The 20,144-nt window shown below is 47.8% G+C and overlaps 4 protein-coding genes across 5 annotated transcripts; 1 reads left to right on the top strand and 3 right to left on the bottom strand.

The window, feature by feature from the left end:
• The first annotated feature begins 5,295 nt into the window (after positions 1-5,295).
• Positions 5,296-6,771, top strand: LOC117901817 (pyruvate dehydrogenase E1 component subunit alpha, mitochondrial-like). Its single transcript, XM_034812735.1, has one exon. It carries the CDS (start codon positions 5,398-5,400, stop codon positions 6,622-6,624), a length of 1,227 nt encoding a protein of 408 aa, XP_034668626.1. The 5' UTR covers positions 5,296-5,397; the 3' UTR covers positions 6,625-6,771.
• Positions 6,772-8,670: 1,899 nt separating this feature from the next.
• Positions 8,671-9,459, bottom strand: LOC117900492 (40S ribosomal protein S26). The gene is made up of 2 exons (XM_034810883.1): positions 9,314-9,459; positions 8,671-9,241 (listed from the first exon to the last, which is right to left on the bottom strand). Exon 2 carries the CDS (start codon positions 9,228-9,230, stop codon positions 8,886-8,888), a length of 345 nt encoding a protein of 114 aa, XP_034666774.1. The 5' UTR covers positions 9,231-9,241; positions 9,314-9,459; the 3' UTR covers positions 8,671-8,885.
• A 153-nt stretch (positions 9,460-9,612) lies between these two features.
• LOC117900488 (pre-mRNA-splicing factor CWC22 homolog) lies at positions 9,613-13,992 on the bottom strand. Of its 2 annotated transcripts, XM_034810875.1 has the most exons (4): positions 13,572-13,749; positions 13,199-13,251; positions 11,836-13,123; positions 9,613-11,769 (listed from the first exon to the last, which is right to left on the bottom strand). In XM_034810875.1, the coding sequence occupies exons 1-4, from the start codon at positions 13,615-13,617 to the stop codon at positions 9,779-9,781; spliced, it is 3,378 nt and encodes a 1,125-aa protein (XP_034666766.1). In that variant the 5' UTR covers positions 13,618-13,749; the 3' UTR covers positions 9,613-9,778. The 2 variants fall into 2 exon arrangements, with proteins under 2 accessions (XP_034666766.1, XP_034666764.1); XM_034810873.1 differs by having other exon boundaries at positions 13,199-13,992.
• A 644-nt stretch (positions 13,993-14,636) lies between these two features.
• Positions 14,637-19,423, bottom strand: LOC117900486 (leucine-rich PPR motif-containing protein, mitochondrial). Its single transcript, XM_034810871.1, has 5 exons — positions 19,197-19,423; positions 18,457-18,982; positions 17,099-18,395; positions 15,343-17,037; positions 14,637-15,282 (listed from the first exon to the last, which is right to left on the bottom strand). The coding sequence occupies exons 1-5, from the start codon at positions 19,334-19,336 to the stop codon at positions 14,738-14,740; spliced, it is 4,203 nt and encodes a 1,400-aa protein (XP_034666762.1). The 5' UTR covers positions 19,337-19,423; the 3' UTR covers positions 14,637-14,737.
• Between the last annotated feature and the right edge of the window lie 721 nt (positions 19,424-20,144).

Here is a 20,144-nt window from a genome sequence, read left to right on the forward strand (position 1 = left end):
TTAGCAGAAATTAAACTGTGGATCTTTAAAAATTAACACCAGTGTTGGAAACAACAAAAAACTGTGTTGGTAAAGATTATTTATCTCTTGGCAATCATCTCTAAATAATTGCCACCCAATTCTCTCAGTACAAGCCATAACTTGAGGCACAAAGCGCTGCTTGCCACAATGCTCCCCCATATCATATTTATCCCCCACAGTCGTTCCATGTCTCCTGTCTCTCTCTTGGGGCATTTAGCATTCATGAGATAATAATAACAGGAGCAACAGCAGCAGCAGCAGAAAAAAAACAGAAAACTGAAGCCAAGTGGACAGCAATAAATGATTTGGAGGCCGGGGCCCAAAACATGTCATGATTTCTACTCCAGAAGAGAACAAACCCAAAAAAATTGCTCTAACACAACATTGCGTATACGCAAACGTAAGTGAAAGTCGGTCTCTTTTTGGCCACAGGCTATGGATAATTTGGGTTAAGCTCACTCACACACACACCCGGAACACACCCGGCACACACACATGTCATGGGAATTTTTACTTTGATCCATTTACTCGTTTTTTTGCACTGTTGTTTGACTTTTTATTAAAAAACAAAATGTTTTATTTGACTAACTTGTTTATGTTTCGGCCTTAAAGTCAGGGCAGGGCCTCTCGAAAAGGGTCCTTTTAGCAGACCAAAAAAAAGGGTTTCTGATTGTGCGTATCAATTTTTATGGCTGGCGGGCGAGAGGCGTGGCTAAGCGGTGGACGCGTGTGAATAGCATAGGAAATGAAATTCTTATCAGGCCATTTGGGGATATCCCCTATTTAGAGGGGGAGGGAGTAGAGGAGGGGCAACGAGTTACTTAAGCGATGGGAAATTATATTAAATGCAATTTATTAAAGAGAAATGGCGAACAGATTTATGGTGGATTCTTTTGAAGCCATAAAAGCATTTGGCAGTGGCAGCACACGTGCCTCGACACGCGGATATCCGGTGCTCACCCCTTTGGAAATGCTTTCAAAAATACAATAGAAATAAAAGATGGTTTAAAATTGAATTAAAAAACTTTGAGCCTCATTGTAACTCAAACAGTTTGCACATTTTTCAATTAACAACAAATTGACGACCCCAGCAACACTTTCACCTTTAAGAACCGTAAACGGAAACCGGTAAAACCAGGGATAAAACCCGTAAATGTAACCACATTGTGCCTCCGTTTATGCGCGCCCCTTGATAATTGAATTATGAAACATCATTTCGCGTTGTCTGCGTTAACCATAAATGCATTAAGTTCGCGTTAATGAAGAATTATGCAGATGATGTGCCGACCAGGTCCAGACCTCAGACTAGACTTCAATAAACGAGAGGCAAAAAAAGCCTTGGCCATTAGCAAGTCTACTTGGGAAAGTCCTTTGCAGTCCATTAAAAGTGCACACAGGAAAGAGGGGACTGGCTGCAGCTGGAAAAAGTTCTGCAGTGAATTTTCTGAATTATTAATTAACCTCAAACAATTAATTTTTTATACAAAATTTTGTGCGCATAATTAAGCAAAGAAAAAGGACTCGCTGGCAAGGGAAGAGAAACATTTAAAAAAATCCTATTAAACTGGCAAGGGAGTGGGAGAATGAAAAGAATGAACCGATAAACAATGTAGATTGTAATTAACCTGAAGACCACGCCTGCAATTCCGCCTTCGCCACCCACTTCTCATACAGGTGGCTGAACAGAGGAAGAGAGAGAGACAGAGAGAGATAGAGAGGCAGAGGCTGGCTTAATTGCATGCAGGACTCCCGAAGGACTCTCCCGAATGAATGACATTCATTTTCGTTTCCACTGTCTTTGGCTCCTGCTGCACTTCCGCTTGCCACACACACACACACATGAATATCTCCAGAGCGGAAAGGATAAAGGCAGGCAGATCCTAGAGGAGTTACAAGTGAGAGGCAGAACCTCTCTGAATGTTGAGCAATTGGGTCGCTGGTGAATTTCATAAAGCATTCTCTCTCATTGAAAATAATTAAAATGCGTCAAGCGTTCAAAATCAAGCAGCGTGGAAATTTAATTGTATTGAAACGAATGGAGGAAAGGTTCTGCCCCCCGTTCATTGAAGAAGACTCGGAGATGGGAATGAATTGGGTTCCATTTGGCAAGTGGGGCAACAAATGGGTTCATTTTCCTCTTGTTATTTTCTTCTCTTTGTTTTTTTGCAGCAGCAGCAGGTGATGGTTGAAACAAATATGGGAAAAGTTGGGAGTGCCATAAATGCAATTGATCAAAGGATGTGCGAAGGGTGTGGGCAGCAGTAGAGGAATGGGGTTACTTGAAGGAGTAGATAAAAATTAAGTAGTCAGTGATTAAATGGATTAAGTGTGAGAGAAGGAACTACTTGCTGTGGGCGAGTGAACACTTATAAAATATTCCTTCTGGAAATTAAGTTTACTGCATTTTCAAAAAGAGGTGGCACAATATTTAACTATTTTACCACACTATTGATTTTAAATTAACTTTTTTTAAACACTTTATAGATTATAGAATTTAATTTTAAAAGTAAATGCCGAAAAACTAAACAAGAAAACATTTTTAAGTTAAATTGTAACCTTTTTACAACACTGTCCCTTTTGACACTTTTAAGCTGTCAAAAATGCAAGCAGTTAAATTTACCCATGAAAAGCCGTGCGTTCCACCGAGCATTGCCATAAGTGGAATTATTTATATTTATATTAAGTAAGAATCTTTGGGATAAAAATACATGAAGACCCCTTATTTACTCCTCAGTTGTCCCTCTCTTTTTTAACCCCATCTTAAACCAAGTGATGCGGGTAATACATCCATCCATCATCATTCAAGTACATTGATTGCCATTAAAATATTCTTTCGCTTTCAATAAACTTCAGCCTAGTGTCGCCCATACCTCGCAGGAGGCAGGCAGCGCTCTCTCCTGGGCGTGTGCCACCATTCAATTATAAATAAAGGCTTAATTTTCATATGCATATAAAAATAATTTCTTTTGCTGTTATTCTTTCCATTTCCATTCTGCTCCACTCTACAGGCGGACACATGCTACATTTCCCAACATCAAACGTGTATCGAGAACCAGCACCCAAGGCCACAAGTACACAGTGAAAATGGGGACGGAGGAAGGACAAATGAAAAATGAAAAAAAGAAGCCGCAGCTGTCATTGACAATAAAAATAATAACACCCATCGACTGTTCAAAAGTCCTCTGCCTGCCTGCCCGCCTGCCGACTCTTTATTTTTATCAATCACAAAATAAACACTCAACTTGTGGGGGGAGTGGCAGGTTGCGGATATCTGTATATGTATAGATATAGTATATGTTTATGCTTTTCCTTTTCAATGCAAACAATTTTTATAGGTATTCCTCAACCATGTGTGCCGCCCCCCAGGAAGCGTGCAAACGTCATATCACTTTGATATTCTGCCACAGCAAACAGCAGCAAAAGAAATATGTACATAAAAAATTGTTTAATTTTGCCCTCAGTTTTCCACATTGCTCATTCCCACTCCCATAATTGAAAATATGTACAAGAAAATGCCATTTGATGATTTGTATATAAATAAAAATAATTTCACATTTTTACGATTTGTTTGACAAGGCATCAGGCTACAAGAAACAAGATGTAAGACTCAGTCCACAGTCCCCCGTCCCGTCTGTTTCTCCCCCTTGCAAGATTTTTCATTTGCAGCAGTGGAAAAAAAGTAGGTAAATATATGGCAGCGCCATAAATAGGATACCAAAAATCAATTGACAATTTATTGTTTGAAACATAAAAAATGTGCGGAGTACCAGTCGTGCAGCAGGAGGTGGCGTCGTGATTCGTGCATGCCTGGGGGAGGGGGCCAAAATCTATATTAAATTACGAGCCAGCTAACAAAAAGCTCAAAGAATAATAATAAAACAAAACAGAAAGAGAAATGACAAAAGGAGAGCAAACCAAAAAAAAAGGTTGTGCAAATCAGGGATTTATGAAATGGAGAGCAGGAATACCCTGCTATAATAATGATAAATTAATAATTCTAGAAGGAATTCAGGGTTAATTCTAGATTAAGTTTTGTACAAAAAGTTGTTAATATATTATATTAAATATTTCTGAAGTATGGTTTCTGTACTGAGAGAACCAAGGGCAGTCCCAAAATATTTTCTATCGAGACACAAGTGCAGCGACATGCAGATAACTCATACTTGAACAGCCACTACCTCCTCTGCCTGAAGTTTCATGCTTATATGTTGGCTGATAATCCACTTGAAAGATTGTACAATGCAAATACAAAAATAATTACTTAAAAATATAACATTATCTATAACATTTCATCAGCTAATTTAGTCTTATTTCAGCTAATTCCTAATTGGCTTTCTTGTGCCTAAAGTATCCATTAAAGCAGACCTCTGCAAGGGTATTTTAAAAACAGAATGCTATGAAATATATCGTTTATATGCCACACACACATTTCTCTCTATGTATAAAGAGATACATATGTATGTACATATGTGCATTGCTTGACTTTTTGCGGCCATTGTTGATGCTGGTGCTGATTCTGCTCCTACTGTTGTGTGGCTGCTCCTGCTCCTGGCCATACTCCTCCTCCAGTTGGTGTCCCTCTGCTGTGGGTGGCTGCTGTGTTGCTGTTTTCTGGTGTGCCCAATTGCCTTTAAATTGTACCGAGTGTTAAGTGGCGCACGTTAAAAAAACATTTAACGTTTTTATTTACGATTCACAGAGTTTTTCCAGCAGCAGCAGCAACAAAAAAGTGTATATCTGTGGGGACAGTGAAAGTGTTTTGTTCTGGCCATGGCATTAGGTACTCGCAAAAGCAAAAGCAAAAAAAATGTAAAAAAAGGATATGGGAATCGTAAGTGAATGGGTGGGTGGAGGCCTCACGCGCAGAGGCACAAAAATATAGCGGAAATTAAAGTAAAAATATAGCATGAAAGGCTAGAGCAGAGTGGAATCGATAGAGCGAGCGCACAGACAGTGCGACAAAGCGACAATTGTGAGTGGGACAAGTGCAAAAGGTTATCATGCCGCCAATGAAACCCCATAGAATGGTGAAACAATTGAGGTATATAGTACATGTGTCTGTTACAGCCATTGAAAGAGCAATTCAAATGAATGTGAATATGGCAAAAAATATGAAAAAAGGAGAATATATTGTTGTATCCACTCGTATTTATGCGGTTATTTGTAAAGCGCGTCGGGCCATCAAAGGCGATATCAATAGCGGGAAGAGTAACGGACAATGGTCAGAGATTTTTGAGTGGCTTTCTGTTTGATCTTTTAGAACCCTTAGGAGCACTACTTTATGGTTAAATGATTGATCAATAGTAGCCTCTCCCTTATCCGTTTGACTCTTTTCCAAACGAAACTATTTTCACATAGAAAATAATCGTTTAAAAAATGTTCACTCTGGCAGGCAAAATTTCCAGCCGTCTGGTGAGTCGTCTGCTGTTGCGCTGCTCCTCCGCTCAGCCTCTGGCGCCATGTGTCGAAGAAACTGTGGACAGCCAAGGCCAAGCCATGTCCAATGCATCGCCTCAGGAGCTGCCTCTTGGCGACGAATATCGTGTGGTGTATCTGCCGAAGGACTTCAAATTGCACCGCCTCAATGTAGGACCCGCTCGTGCGGTAGCCATCAAGAAGTCGCAGGCCATGGAGTACTACCGCCAGCTGTTGACAGTGCGGTTGCTGGAGTCGGCTGCCTCGAGGCTATACAAGGAGCAGCTGGTGCGCGGTTTCTGTCACCTGTACATGGGGCAGGAGGCCTGTGCCGTGGGCATACGAGCGGCTATGCGAAGCACCGATAAGCTCATCACCGGCTATCGTGTTCACGGCTGGGCCTACATGATGGGTGTGTCCGCTCGCGGCGTGCTGGCGGAGCTGACGGGTCGTAGAAGTGGCTGTTCCGGCGGCAAGGGCGGCTCCATGCACATGTACGGACGGAACTTCTATGGCGGCACTGGGATTGTCGGCGATCAGGTGTCCCTGGGCGCTGGCGTGGCACTCACGAGCAAGTACCTGCAGGACGGCGGCGTCTGTCTGGCGCTCTACGGCGATGGTGCCGCCAATCAGGGCCAGGTCTTTGAGTGCTTCAACATGGCGCTGCTGTGGAAGCTGCCAATGATCTTCGTCTGCGAGAACAACAACTATGGCATGGGCACCAGCTCGAAGCGGGCAGCCGCGAACGTCAATTATTACACACGCGGCGATCTGATGCCGGGCATCTGGGTGGATGGCCAGGATGTTTTGGCTGTGCGCAGTGCCACGGAGTTTGCCATCAAATACGCGCAGACAGAAGGTCCCATCCTACTGGAGCTGTGCACGTATCGCTATGGCGGACACTCAATGTCCGATCCAGGCACCAGTTACCGCACACGCGAGGAGATCCAAAAGGTGCGCCAGCAACACGATCCGATTCAGGGCTTCGGTGCACTCTGCCTGAAGCAGCAAATACTCACGGCGGACGAGCTGCAAGAGATCAGTCAGGTGGCGCGACTCGAATTGGAGGTGGCCACACGTGCGGCACGCAAAGATAACGAGCCGCCGCTGTCGCATCTCTGGAGCGATGTCTACTCGGGCGTCTACGAGGGGAAGCTGCGCGGTGTCCACCCTGGAATTGAAGCATGAGAAAAAAAAAGGATAATGTGCTCGATAAAGTGGATTAAATGGTGATACTTGTGGCGGATATACTCGATGATGTGGATTAAATGTTGCTACTTATGGCGAATGCATCAAAAAATTGTCGGTTGTTGAATATAGTCTGTTTTTCCTTCATCTGTGCGCGCGTTCTCTCTCTCTCTCTCTTTTTCATTCTCCTTCTCCTCCGTCATAACTTTCATTAACCCTTGTGTGACCCTTTGTTTCAGCCTTTTGTGAATTCCATTTAATTTATGCTAAATGATCAACGGCTGCTGCTGCTTACGAGTGTGTCTACGTTTTATTTGCACAGCAAAACGAAAACAATAATTCAGCCCCAACGCCTGGGCTGGCCTGGCACTGTCACAGCCACACTGCTGCTGCTGAACAAGCGAAAAAGAAGCAAAAAAACAAGAAACTCCTCGAAGGCTCCAAGAAAAAAGGGAATGGGCAAGAAGGGGTGAACAGGAAGAGGAAGTGCGCGCACACACACACACGCATGTGACCCCCATTGAGTGGGTCCCTGATCCAACAGCCCACACTTCTCCAAACTCTCATTTGCCTTTGCGCTCACGTCTGTGTAATTTATGCCAACAAAACAAAAAACAGCATGGCGTGGGCATGCCCTGTAACTAATTGAGTTGAATGGGTATGCGGGAGGACAGGCTAGGTCCAAGCATATTTTGGTTGAAAGTTAACCCATTAAAATTCGTTTATTAGCTAAAACTCAAACCATTTCTTTGTTTGTACCAGCAATGCACAATGAAAAATAGTTTGGTAAATCTTCTTGCAAATCATCAGCATGCAGAGGCAGACCTATAATCAAATATTGTTTGGGGATTGTTTCTGTTACAACACGGGTTTTCCCGCAACTTTTTGCTGTATCTGTTACAAAATGTGTTTAAAGGGTACAATTTAAGTCGTGTCTCCTATGTCTGACTACAACTATATACATGTACATTTGTTATATGTATGTACATAACTTTTTACATGCACAGTGTCGCCTATATTTACTTCTCACAGTCGCACCACAGCCACTAGGCAACCATTCATTCAGCGTAATTATTCAGAATTTGATATATTCCTAATTATATTATCTGTCCTCCAGTTGGCTAAAGAATTTATGTCAATTAATGCTATTTAGGGCACACACGCACCTATACAACTAGTCTACATGCAATGTACACGTATTTCTTAGACGCTACAGTGGCGCCACGTCAAGCTCAGAATTTATTGGCGGCCGTTTCCAGTACTATGCTGCCCTACATTTTTGCTACATGCACTTTGTTTTTGTTTCTGTTTTTTTCCCCGCAGTCTACAAATACAATTTAGCCCGAAACAAAGACGTCTTGATGCCACATAAGCCGGTTTACCCGACCTATCTGATGCATTTTTTCTTATAAGAATTGCAGGGCAGATTTGTTGCACAATTGCTTCCATCTTAGAGTCTTTTGCAGCAAGAGTTGGAAAATTTGGCGGCACATCACAAAATTCCCGCCAATTCGGAGCAGAAATGGCAAAATGCAAGTAAATTTAGATAATTAACTATTAGAGTATGAAAAATAGATGGATGCAACCAATAATGGCATGAAGTATTTACATTTTAAACTGGGAATTAGTTCAGCCTTCTAGAGGCGTCTAAATGTTGCTTTAGTTCAGCAAAGAAATCTCCGCTCAGCGACTATAACGTAAAAGTGCAAGGGCCGGAGTTCATTGCTCGCACAAATTCTCACTTGCTGCCAAAACTCTGCAAACTTCAAGCACAAAATCACCATTTAAAGGCTTAAACGAAGGAATAACAATCGCCAGAAAGTAATGAAATGAAAACTGCTGCGCATTCTGCTGTGCTCCACTTGGAACGTATGGGGAAACAGGTGCCGGAAATGAGATATCACAGACGACTGACTACGCCGCGCATCCGTTCAGGAAACAAGTGATGCTGCCTGCCTGCTGCCCGCTGATGGATGTGCCTGCTGCCACACATGAGACTGTCGACTGTCTCCACTCTCCCACGTAAAAACCTCTGAAAATTTGATATTCGGGGGTGTAATGTAAAAACTGGATGCTTATATTTCGTCTGCTTCTCGCCGGTTAGACCAGTGCCACCATATCGAAAACTTGTTCTAGTTTATACAGCTGATGGATTCTAGTTGATTAATTGCTGTTGCTGCCGCTGCTGTTGTTGTTGTTGGTGTGTAGCCGCACGCCATAAGCATCCAAGTTCCTCCAGTTAAGATGAAAAGAGTTGAAATTTACTTCCTATTCTGGTTGTTGCGGGCCATGTCCTTGGGGAAGGAACGGAGTGGCGGCGTACGGATGCGACGTGCCTCGCGGGAACGATTGCGCACCACCTTGGAGTGAATTGCGCACGAGACGCAGTAATGCAATTTGGCGTAGAGTTTGGGCAGCACGTACGAGTCCCAGATGCTGGCCTCGGTGATGTCGCGCACAGCGGCCGCCTCCACAATGTTGCGGATGACGAACTTCTTGATGGCCTTATCCTTGGGCACACAGCGGGCACAGTTGGTGCAGCGCACGGGCTTCACATGGCCGCGATTGTGCTTGTTCCGCCCTCCGTTACGGCGCTTCTTGGTCATTTTGTTTTCAGCTGCATAATGTTTGGAGTACATTCATTAGCATTTGCCGCATATTTATTTCATCGGATGGCACTCATAATTACCTTATTTATCAATTTGAAAATCCACCAAGTGAAATCCGCGTGTTCACGCCAGACGACACTTATGCGAAAAGGGAGTTGCCAGCCCAAAATTTTGGGCACTTGGGCTGCGCGTGTGGCAACCCTGAATCAGCGTTGCTTTGACGCGGATTTCAGAGACGCTCAGACTGGGGTGCAACAGCTGTGCGCTATCGACGTTCGCCTTGGGCAGCAGTGGCGTAGCCGTTGACTGCGGCCATCTTCACCACGAATTTTAAGTTTATTTTAATTAATTTAACAGCGAGAAAAGGAAAGAGCGAAGATATCGTGTAATAAAATTGGTTTATTTTTGCAGTCCATTTACAATCGTTTTAGCTTGGATGCGGTTTTCTTTGTACACAGTTTTCATAAAAATATTTAAATAAAAAATATTTGCATGTGGGGTGAATTTTTTTTGTCGTTTTACAGTCTAGAGATATTATCATCAAACTATCCACGGCCCTTGGACACACGCTTGTGGGCGCTGCGTTCGAGTTCTTTTCGGCTGCTGCGCTCCTGCTCACGGGAACGTTCACGATTTCGCGGCTGTTCACGATCACGGTCACGCTTGTCACGATGTTCGCGATCGCGTTCACGTTCACGTTTCTTTTCCTGATCACGGTCTCTGTCACGTTCACTGCCATTGCGGCCGCTACGGGGTTCTACTCTCTCGATGCGACGGCCATGGGACTCTCCACGACGTCCTTTTGAGTCTCCACGGCGACCTACAGAGTCTCCAAGGCGTCCACGGGAGTCTCCACGACGACCACGCGAGTCTCCAAGGCGTCCACGAGAGTCTCCACGACGTCCACGGGACTCTCCACGAAGTCCACGCGAATCTCCACGAGGCGCCTCACGTTCGCCGCGTCGCTCCGGCTGTCTTTCGTGTGCGGAGGGGTATGATGGCTCCCGCTTTCTGGAGCCATTGCCATTCAGTTGATGATGCGACTGACGCTCCTGTTCACGTACCATTGGTGGTCCCTCCAGATTGAAGCCATCGCTCTCGTCCCTGCGGCCTTTGAATTTGTTGCTGCTGTTGTTGTGGTTGTGGCCGCCCTGCTCCTGGCGCTGTACCTTTGGCGGCGGCTGGCCATCGCTGTCCTCCTCGTCGCTGCTGGATGAGGATGATGTGGAGCTGGCCGCCTCGGAGCTGCTGCTGCTGCTCGAGCTGGAGCTCTCGTGCTGATGCTTCCGCTTGCGTTTTGACTTCTTTTTGTCGGCCTTTTTCTTCTCCTTTTCGCGTTTCTTTTTCTCCTCGCGCTCGCGTTCCTTTTCCCGCTCTTTGTCCTTTTCCTTTTTGGACTTTTTCTTTTTATCTTTTTTGTCCTTGGACTTTTTGAGCTCCAATTTGCGTTGCTTTTTGGGCTTCTTCTTGCGTTTTTCCTTGCTTTTGCGCTTGCGCTGTGGCTCCGACTCGGAGCTGGAGGACTCGCTGTCGCTGTCCTCGTCGCTGGTGCTTGACTTTTGCTCCTCATCATCGCTGGAACTGCTGCTGGAACTCGAAGAGGAACCGTCGGAGGAGCTGCCCACGGCAATGGGCGCTGCTGCTACCGCTGCATCCGGCGCTGTTCCTGGCTCACGGAAAGGATTGCCGCCCGTGGCCAGCAGCAGCTCTGAATTGATGGCGGGCACTGCCTTGGGCGCTGTCTTCAGGAAACGTCGCAGATCATCGGTCAAGCCACCCAAACCAATGGACGTGAAGAAGTTAATGGAGAAGCGCGTGTTGCGTGGATTATCCTTGGGAAAGAGTCCCGCCAGACTCTCCACCAGCACCTCCTCCTTGAGCTTGGAGTTGAGTTTGCTCAGGCCCATGTATTCCGCGAGTTCCTGGAACAAAATCTTGATGAAAATGCGACTCGAGGAGGTGGTATCATCCTCGTTTAGCAGCACACAGTCCAGCACATCCCAGCTGATGGAATCCGTGAAGAGCAAATGGGCAAAGAACTTGCTGACATTCCGCAAACGATTCGTGTCCAGGCGATGCGTTGTCTGGTACGTGTCCTTGAAGATCTCCTCGAAGGGCGGTATGTACATGCGATTTATGTTGCAGAAACGTTGGGCCAACAGGCCATAGAACTTCTCGTAGGTGCGCTGCTCGGCACAGCAATCGAGGAACATGTGACACAGCTCCACCTCCTGCCCGGGCTTCAGTTCCATTTTCATCAGCTTGTGGGCGCACTCCTCGTAGTCCAAACTGGAGTTGATCGTCAGATAAATGGTGCGCCGCAGGGCAATCAGATTCGTTTCTGTGTTGTCTATAATATCGCCGGCATCGGTTTTCTTCTCAGCATCGGAGTTGGCCTCCCCATCCGAATCGCTGTCGGAGTCGGAGCCCGAGCCAGAGCCCGAACCGCTGCCATCATCGCTGCCAAGTATTTCCGCACTCAGCCCTTTGTATTTTTCCTCGTTCTCGGCAAAGTTTTCATCGAATTTGAAGACATCTGAAAGGAGATTATGGGCACAGGTATAAGTCAGGTATTAGCTTGGTTTTCCCTGCCTTTACTCACTCAATATATCCTCCGTTTCGGTGGCCTCATCCAGCATCATCAAATGCGTAAACTGCTCATCCTCTTCCACCAGCTCCAGCTCGGAGACAATCGCCAGATGATCCTTGAAGCCATCCTTGCGCACCTGAAACAGCACCTCAATCATGTACTGCACGCGCTTGTCCAGCTTGCCCTCGTGCAGGATGTTCCGCAGCATCTCAAAGATCGCGCCAATGCCCTTGGATGAGACCTCCGTGAGCTTCATGCCGCACTCCTTGAGGAACGAAATGGCCACCTCCACGCTGTCATCGGTGGGCGTCTCCACCAGCAGCGTGAGAATTTCCAGTGCCAAAATCTCATGCGCCACGCGCTGATTCACCAGATGAGCAATGAACCGAGTGGAGGACATGCAGACGAGCTTGTCATTCCGCCGAAATGCGCGACGAAACTGTATGACCAAACGCTTCAGCAGCAGCTCCCCGATGTTCGGGAATTTCGAATTAATAATCGCCACCAGTGCGGCATAGACGTGCGTGAACGTGGGCGAGGCAGCCTGCGCTTGGATGATGCTCCTCGAGAGCAGTCCCCGGCCACGCACAATATTCTCGCGCAGCAATTCGCGCGTGATGATGGCAATATTCGTGACATTCACCTTGTTGATGTAGCCGTGAATTGACTTCTTGAGCGCCTCCCAGGCGATGCGCTGATACGCAGCCGATGCCTTGTCTGTGATGCCCTCCTGCAGCAGTCGCAGCTTCGCTGGCGGTATGTAGGCGCCGCCCGTGCGCGAGGTCAGCACATCCACGGTGCGACGCTGGCGTTCGGTGATCTTGGCCGTGGGATTTGTGACCGTGGAGTTGTCTGCGATGGCGGATGCCGCCCTCTTGGAGCCGCCACTCGAGCTGGAGCGCCGCTTGTCGCTGGAGCGTCGCTTGTCGCTGGATCTACGCCGGGAGCGCTCTCGGGAGTCATCCCGCCGAGTGCTGCGTGACTTTTCCTTGCGCCGACGATCCTCGCGCTCTCTGGCTCGCACCTCATCGCGTTTGTCGCGCTCCTCGTGGCGCTTCTGGCGCTCGCGACGTCTGCGCTCCAAGGAGCAGGAACGGCGACGCTTGGGACTTTTGCTGCGACTGCGTGTGCGGGTCCGTGTGCGACGCGGACGGTTGCGGTTACGCGGCGAACGACTGCGGCTGGAGCTGCGTCGCCGGTTGCGCGAATTTTCATCACCGCTGCGGCTACGTTTGCGCACTTCGCTGGCTAGCGGCTGCTTGGGCACAGCTGCAGGCGGCACAACATCATCATCGTCCTTCTGGGGGGGAGTAAGGAATGGCAGGGTTTGCCTTGAGTTTCTTGTGGTGTACATTTGTGTATGATCAATACTTACTTCAGTTATTTCGCCCTCTTCAATGTGATTCGATGGACTGGCAGCTGCTGCTTCTACTGCTGCCACTTTGTCCTCTCCATTGGTGGTCACGGAATGATCTTTATCAGTTTCCGCCTGCGGTTTCTCTTCGGAATTAGTCACAGTTGAGGCGGCGGCGTCAGCGGCTTCCAAAGGTTGTTGCGGGGCAGCAGCTGTTTCGGTTACTGTTTCCGCTTCACTTGATTTTGTTTTAGCTTCCTCTTCTCTCTCTTCTTGCTCTGCTGGCGGTGCCTCTGCCTGTACAGACGTGTCAACAGCAGCAGCAGCAGCGACAGCAGCTGTGGCAGTGTCAATATTTGCTTGTTTTTCCGGCTGCTCTGCTGCGGTTTTCTGCTGCTGCTGCTGTGGCTCCACTTTTTGTGGCTCTTTCTTTTCCACATCTTTTTCTCGTGGTGGAGCTGCCTCCTCCTTCTCTGCTGGCGGCTTCTCCTCCTTTGCTACCGGCGTCACATCTTTCACCTTCTTCTTCTTCTGTTGCAATTCTTCTTCTTGCTCTTCCTCCTCCTGCCCGCTGGTACGACGACTGCGGCTACGGCTGCCAGCATCACTTTTGGTGCCACTGCCGCTGCCGCCGCTGCTGGATGAGCTGCTCGAGGAGCCACTGCTGCTGCTGGAGCCACTGCTCGAGTCACTTTCTGCATCACTTTCGCCCATGTTAAGTGTGGGCCTTGATTCTATTCTGAATTGCAGTGGAAAAACTACTTCTGTGAAAATTTTTATTTGACAGGCAAAACGTTGGCAACAGTGTGACCGCGAATTTATCGATAAAATATAACGACTGGCCCGCAGGAATATACCAAAATATACCTGCTCAATATCACAATATACCGTAAATATACAGGGGAGAAAATCAGACTTAACCGACTTAAGGCCGCTGTATTTAAGGAGGTATTTACTGAGGAAAATTATGTGTGCATATTTATCTTATAAAACCATTCTTTTTTTCTACTGACACTGATATCTTTCACCTGATCTGAGCTGAAATTGTTCAAGTGCCCTATTAATCGTGCGTATATTTAATAACCAATAGTCAACAAAGGGTTAATCGTTCCCTGTGCATGCTGTAAATCATAATGTTCCACTGTGATTTTTAACTTAATATTACTAGCTAAGTGGATCTCTCTGCACTTTGCATGTTAGTTTATCTAATACCTAAATTAATTTTCTACAAGATTTGTTATTTTTGATAGGCTATTGACAAAAAAATGTTGATATAATTAACGACAAATGTGGAGACATACAAGTGGTTCCGCGTGATGGTTCCAGCTCCGCTGTATGGTTCCGTGGCTAGTTCACAAAAAAAACCATCTGCTCATTGGCGCCACTGAAATTATTTGAAATTGAGCAAATTGAACTTAAAACGGACTTGCAACAACGAAAACTAAATGTATTTTTGTTTAGTTTACAATCATCAGTATTATCCATAGTAAATACTTAAATATAAATTTAATTACAATAAAGTTTAAGGCTGCTACCCCGAATCGCACCCAAGTCTAGATTTTATTCCTTTCCTGGTTTTGGTGGCACTGTTTCGGGGATCTTCGGTGAGACATCATCGTCGCTGCTGTCCGACGAGGAGGATGAGGACGAGGAAGAATCAGCCTTGGATAAACGCTTCTCGGGTATCGAATAGGGGAACTTCTGATCATTATCCTCCACAGCCTGTTTGAGCCGCAGCAGCGCCGTGCGATTTATGTTCTCCAGGGAAACATCCTTTACGGCATTGGCCAGCACATCGAGTGCTTTGTCGTGTTTGCCCTTGGTCGTTTGTATGTCAATCAGGCAGGAGTAGGCATTGCCTATGGCTCCCTCCGATATTTTGCTATCCCTCAGCTGCGAGATGACGGACGTGGCCAGCTTCTCGTCCTGCTGCTCGCGCGCCGTCTGCAGCACACGCTGGAACATGAGACGCGGCAGCTGCGACAAATGCTTGTCCCAGATCTCCTTGGAGGCGGCCTCCTGTCCGCTGGATATCAAATGCATCCACAGGACATTCATCGGTCCCAGTTGGTTGTGCGCGGCGAATTTCTCCGCCAGCGATTGATCTGCAGAAAAGGGGAAAAGAAACGTTTAAAAATAAGTCACCCTCGAGGATCTCCACTTACATTGCGGCACCAATTCGGGATGCTTGTTGAGTATGCCCACAGCTCCACCGCGTGGGAACTTCTCCGCCTGCTTGGCCGCCTCCTCGGGGGTCTTCGCGCTGTCAATCTCTGCGCTCAATTGCTTGAGGAACGGCTCCGTCTTGCCGGCCACAATGTTGGCATGACAGTAACGATTGTCGAAGGAGACCAAACGCTTCTGCTCCTCATTCAGCTGCTTGCCAATCTTCTCCAGAGTTTGCAGATCCGCCGCAGCGGCAATTTTGTTCAGGTAAAAGCGGAAAACCTTCACCTGCGGATGCAGGCCATCGGCGAGCAGCTCCTCCACGTATTTGGTGGCCTCTGTGAGGCGATCGTCGCGCACCAGCAGCTCAATGAGTCGCGAGGTGTCCAGCACGTTGACTTTGTCGCTGGCTGCCAGGCTCTGCTTGTGGCTGATGGCAGCATCGGGATCGTTGGCGAGCAGCGCCTTGCGGAAGCCCGCCTTGTGGGAGATGGGACGCACGGTGGTCTCTGCCTTAGCTGGCTGTTCCTTCTTGACAGCGGGTTGCTCCTTCTTGACAGCGGTCTCCTCCTTGGGTGTGTCTGTCTTAGCCGCTCTGTTCCTTCGCGTTTGCTGCTGCGTTTCGGGCACCACAAATGGCACATCGATGTTCTTGCGGCGCAGAATCTCCGCCAGTTTCAGCAGGAAAGCATCTGTGGGTGTGAGCATCTCCTCCTGCATTTTGGTCCACAATCCCAGCGCCTTCTCCGCCTCATCCGCCTTGTCGTAGCTCAGCAGCAGCGTGTAATAAATCTTATTGCGATCAATATGTCCGAGGTCTTTGGTGGCCTCAATCAAACCCTCAAGGGGCTGCAGCAAACCCTCATTCCGATAGCGATCGCAGGCGCTGCTGATCCTCTGCGGGCGTGTGCGCAGTCCAGGTGTCTCGAGGATCTTTCGCGCCTGACGCACGCGTCCGCATTCCACGAAGGAGAACACTAAATCGTACAAACTGTTGACCTCGCCGTGGATGCCCGTGCTCAGATCGGTGAGACGCTGCAGATTGGCGGCATCCTCCTTCTGGATGAGGCGGCACGAGAGCTCGTTCTTCCAGGGCGTCACCTTGTACTTGTGGCAAATCTCCTCGAAGGTTTCAATGGCCTTGGGTATGTCATCCTTGATCAGGTGGACCTTGATCAGCGGCCCCAGCAGCACATTTGTGGGCACAATATAATTGTCAGCCAGCAGCGCATCGAACAGGCGACGCAGCTTCTCGGGCTGCCCAGCCTCAGCGATGGCATTGAGCACACGCCACACGGTGCTCACGTAGTTGAAGCTGCCCTCACTCTCCGCGACGGGTGCATCCTTTTTGTTCTCCTGCAGCAGCTTGTATGCCTCCTCCACACGTTCCTCCTGCAGCAGCAGATCCACCAGGTGCACCGTCTTCAGGTTATCCAGCTGGAACGTGGGCTCCTTGGCACGCAGCTTCGTGTAGACATCGAGCGCGTCAGAGCTGCGTTTGTGGTGCGTGTAGAGATCCACCAGCTGCGCATGGATGCCCAATGGGATCTGGTACTGTTCCGTGTTGAGTTTTTCGATCACCTGCAGCGTCTTTTCAATGTTTTGTGCGCGGAAACAGGCATTCAGCAGCTGCCTCTTAATGTTGTTTGCATTCTCGCCCTTGGCCTCCACATTGACAATGAAGCGTTCGAGTTCTGTGGGGGAGATTTCAGAGGGATTAGAGGGGGGAAACAGCTACAAGTTTCATTCACTCACCTTCGATGGAGAGCGACACCAGCGCTCGCTTGCCGCTGCTTGGCAGTGGCGTTGGCTCCAGCTCACCGGAGCTCAGTTTGCCCAATAATTCGGCAAGCTTTGGCGTCATTTCAGCGCCCAGCTGCTCCGACAACTGCGTGGCTCTGGCGCTGCTAATGGACAGGCCCTGCTTGACCAGTCCCTGAAGGATCTTCTCCAGCGTGGCCACACGATCGCGATGGAAGTAATTGCTTGCCTCCTGCACAAAGCCACCGACCACATCGGGTGTGGCTTTCTCTGCTCCCTCCACCTGTTCGGCTTCCTCCTCTTTGCCTGCGCTGCGCTGCTGCAGTCCCTCGTGGATCTGTCGCAAGCAGCGGATGAACGCGGAATAATCATTCGTGTGGCTGAGAGCGAGAATCAGCGGCTGCTTGAACAGCACCGGCACATAGTAGGCTCTGTTTTGTTCCATGATCTTGGCAGCATCTGCAATCTGATGCGTGACCAGAGCGGCATAGACCGCAGACGTAACAGCCGTGGAGTTGGACACACCAGCATCCCGCAGAGCAGTGATGACACGCTCCCAGTTCTTCTCCTTCAGGCTGGGTATCACATAATCCCGAATCGTCTCCGAGTTGGGCAGCACCGCAAAGTCCTGCTGCATGCGACGAACGATCTCCAGCACCTGATTCGACTCCACGGAGCAGATGAGTGGCCAGAAGTAATGCTGGCGGATGGGCAGACCCGCGTTCTTCATCTCTTTAAGCAGCGGCAGAGCGTTGTTCACGACGCCATTGGTCAGGCCCGCCTCCGTGGCAATGGACAAAGCCTTGGGGTTGAGTCCCTCCGCCTGGAGTGTCTTGCAGATGCTCAAAATCTTCTCCACGGGCCGATTGGCCTTCACCATTTGACGTATGAAGAAGGCGCCCACATCCACGGGTTCGCCATTCACGCGACTCGAACGTGGCATCACGCGCAGGATCTGCATACCCACATCCTCGAGGCCTTTGTTCACGAGGCGCAAGATGACATTGGCAGCATCCTGATTGAAGCCCGGGGAGATGTGCAACTTGCCGAGCAGCTCAGCGACTTTGTCGCCATTTCCATTCACTGCCAGCGCGTACACAGTGTCCAGCAGATCCTTGTCCTGCAGAATAATCTCTTTTTGGTCGCACTCCACGAGTGTCTCTTGCAGTGCAGTCAAATCTCCGTGACGCGCAAAGGCGCACAGCAGCGTCGTATATGTGTCGGCGCTGGGCTCGAGGCCGGCTTGCTTCATCACAGCGAGAATTCCCTTGGCAGATTCCAAATCGTTGGCCTATGGAGGGAAACGAGGGCTTAAATATGCATCAATATATCTATACCTCGGCTCCCCTCACCTGTGAGTGTCCCAGGATCAGCGAGTTGAAAACATTCTCATTCACCGGCAAACTCTTTCCACGCATAAACTCCAGAATTCTGGTGGCACCCTCGATGTCGCCCTGCTGGCAGTAGCGTGCAATCAGCCGCTGGTAAGTCACGCGATTGGGTTCGATGCCTTTGGCTTCGATCTCGGCTAGGAAATCGGTGGGCGCAAAGGGATGTTCGTTCTCCAGGTAGACGCGCAGCAGCGCATTGTAGTGGGAGATGTCCATGGGCACATTGAGCGCGTTCAGCGTCTTCCAGATCTCCTGCACCAGCGCTGTGCGCACCTCGGGCAGCTCCTCGGGCACCAGGTTGCCGCAGCAGCGTATGACCATCAGGGACTGCGAGCTGGTGGCCGTGCGGTGTGTGCGAATCTCATCGAGAATCTCCTCCAGATCCCTGCGTGATATGCGGCCCATGCGTCGCACATCGTGATCCAAGCGACGAATCTGCTTATCAAGACTCAACTCGGACTTGGCGGCGGCATTGGTAGCAAAGCCACTGAAGAGTTAAACGAAAAAACACAAACGAGAATGTTCGACATCAGAGCGAGGTTATGTAAACAATTTTACAAATATATTTTCAATGAATATACACAAAGAGTCCTGCACATCCCACCCCCTGCGGCTACCCCTTGGGCTGCTTTAACTCTTCTCTTTTAGATTTTCATGAAATTCCTTTGGTATTGCGTAATGGGCGCCGGCGCCGAACTTACCTCTGGAACTGGCCGCATATGCATGGTGCACTTGTCAGCAGATTGCTCGCCTCGTTCTCGCGCACCGTGTTGACCAGCACATTCCGGGTGAAGCCCGCAAAGTAGCGAAACAGTTTCCCCGTCCGCAGTATGGATGCCATGGTTTCGAGTCGCTTTTAATTAATAAATTCAAAATTTATTATTTAAAAAATCAGAATCAGCAGGCGTGCGCGTTCGGTGTGACCAACAGAAAAGAGGGCCTATCGATTAAATATACCGCACGACTTAAAAAAATATACCGTAAATACACAGTATCTTAAATCATATTCCTCGATTTTGATGTTCTATTTGATGTTGCTAGCTAGTTAGGAGTCTCAACGCTAAAACTATAATTTTATCCGATTAAACAATCAATTCTCCAGAAGATTGGCTGGTTTCCACGACTTCTTTTTGTTGGAATCTATAAAAATTAGTTTAAAAATAAAATGATCAACCAACAAAAATAGCACAAAACGTTACTTCAGTGAAGAAAATTGAAGCAAAAGCTGTATATGTACACACGTCGCACAGTGGAGTTTTCGGGATTTTCGACAGTCAAAGATAACAAAATCACACTCGAAACTACTCAAAGTTAAATCTTTTTAAAATTGGCGCCTGCTCAAAGAGTGCTGTTAAAGATCGTGAAAAAGAGCTGGAAAATGTTGGAGTGTTTCGGCGGCGGCTATACACTGTCAAACATGGATGATGGTCATTTGGAATTTATAAAAGTAGAGTAGATCAATATGTCAAAAAATTGATATTTATAATGGTTATGTAAATTGTATATTTGACGATTTTAAAATTTTGCATTCGCTGTCTTGAATGCCTTTTTATTTTAACTTGGTTACGGTTTTTATATATGTACATATGTAGATATGTATGTAATTTTTGTAACAATTGTTAATAATTTTTAGTAAAATATTTAGAATT

The sequence above is a fragment of the Drosophila subobscura genome, chromosome U, assembly GCF_008121235.1.
Source record: "Drosophila subobscura isolate 14011-0131.10 chromosome U, UCBerk_Dsub_1.0, whole genome shotgun sequence".
Taxonomy (NCBI): domain Eukaryota; kingdom Metazoa; phylum Arthropoda; class Insecta; order Diptera; family Drosophilidae; genus Drosophila; species Drosophila subobscura.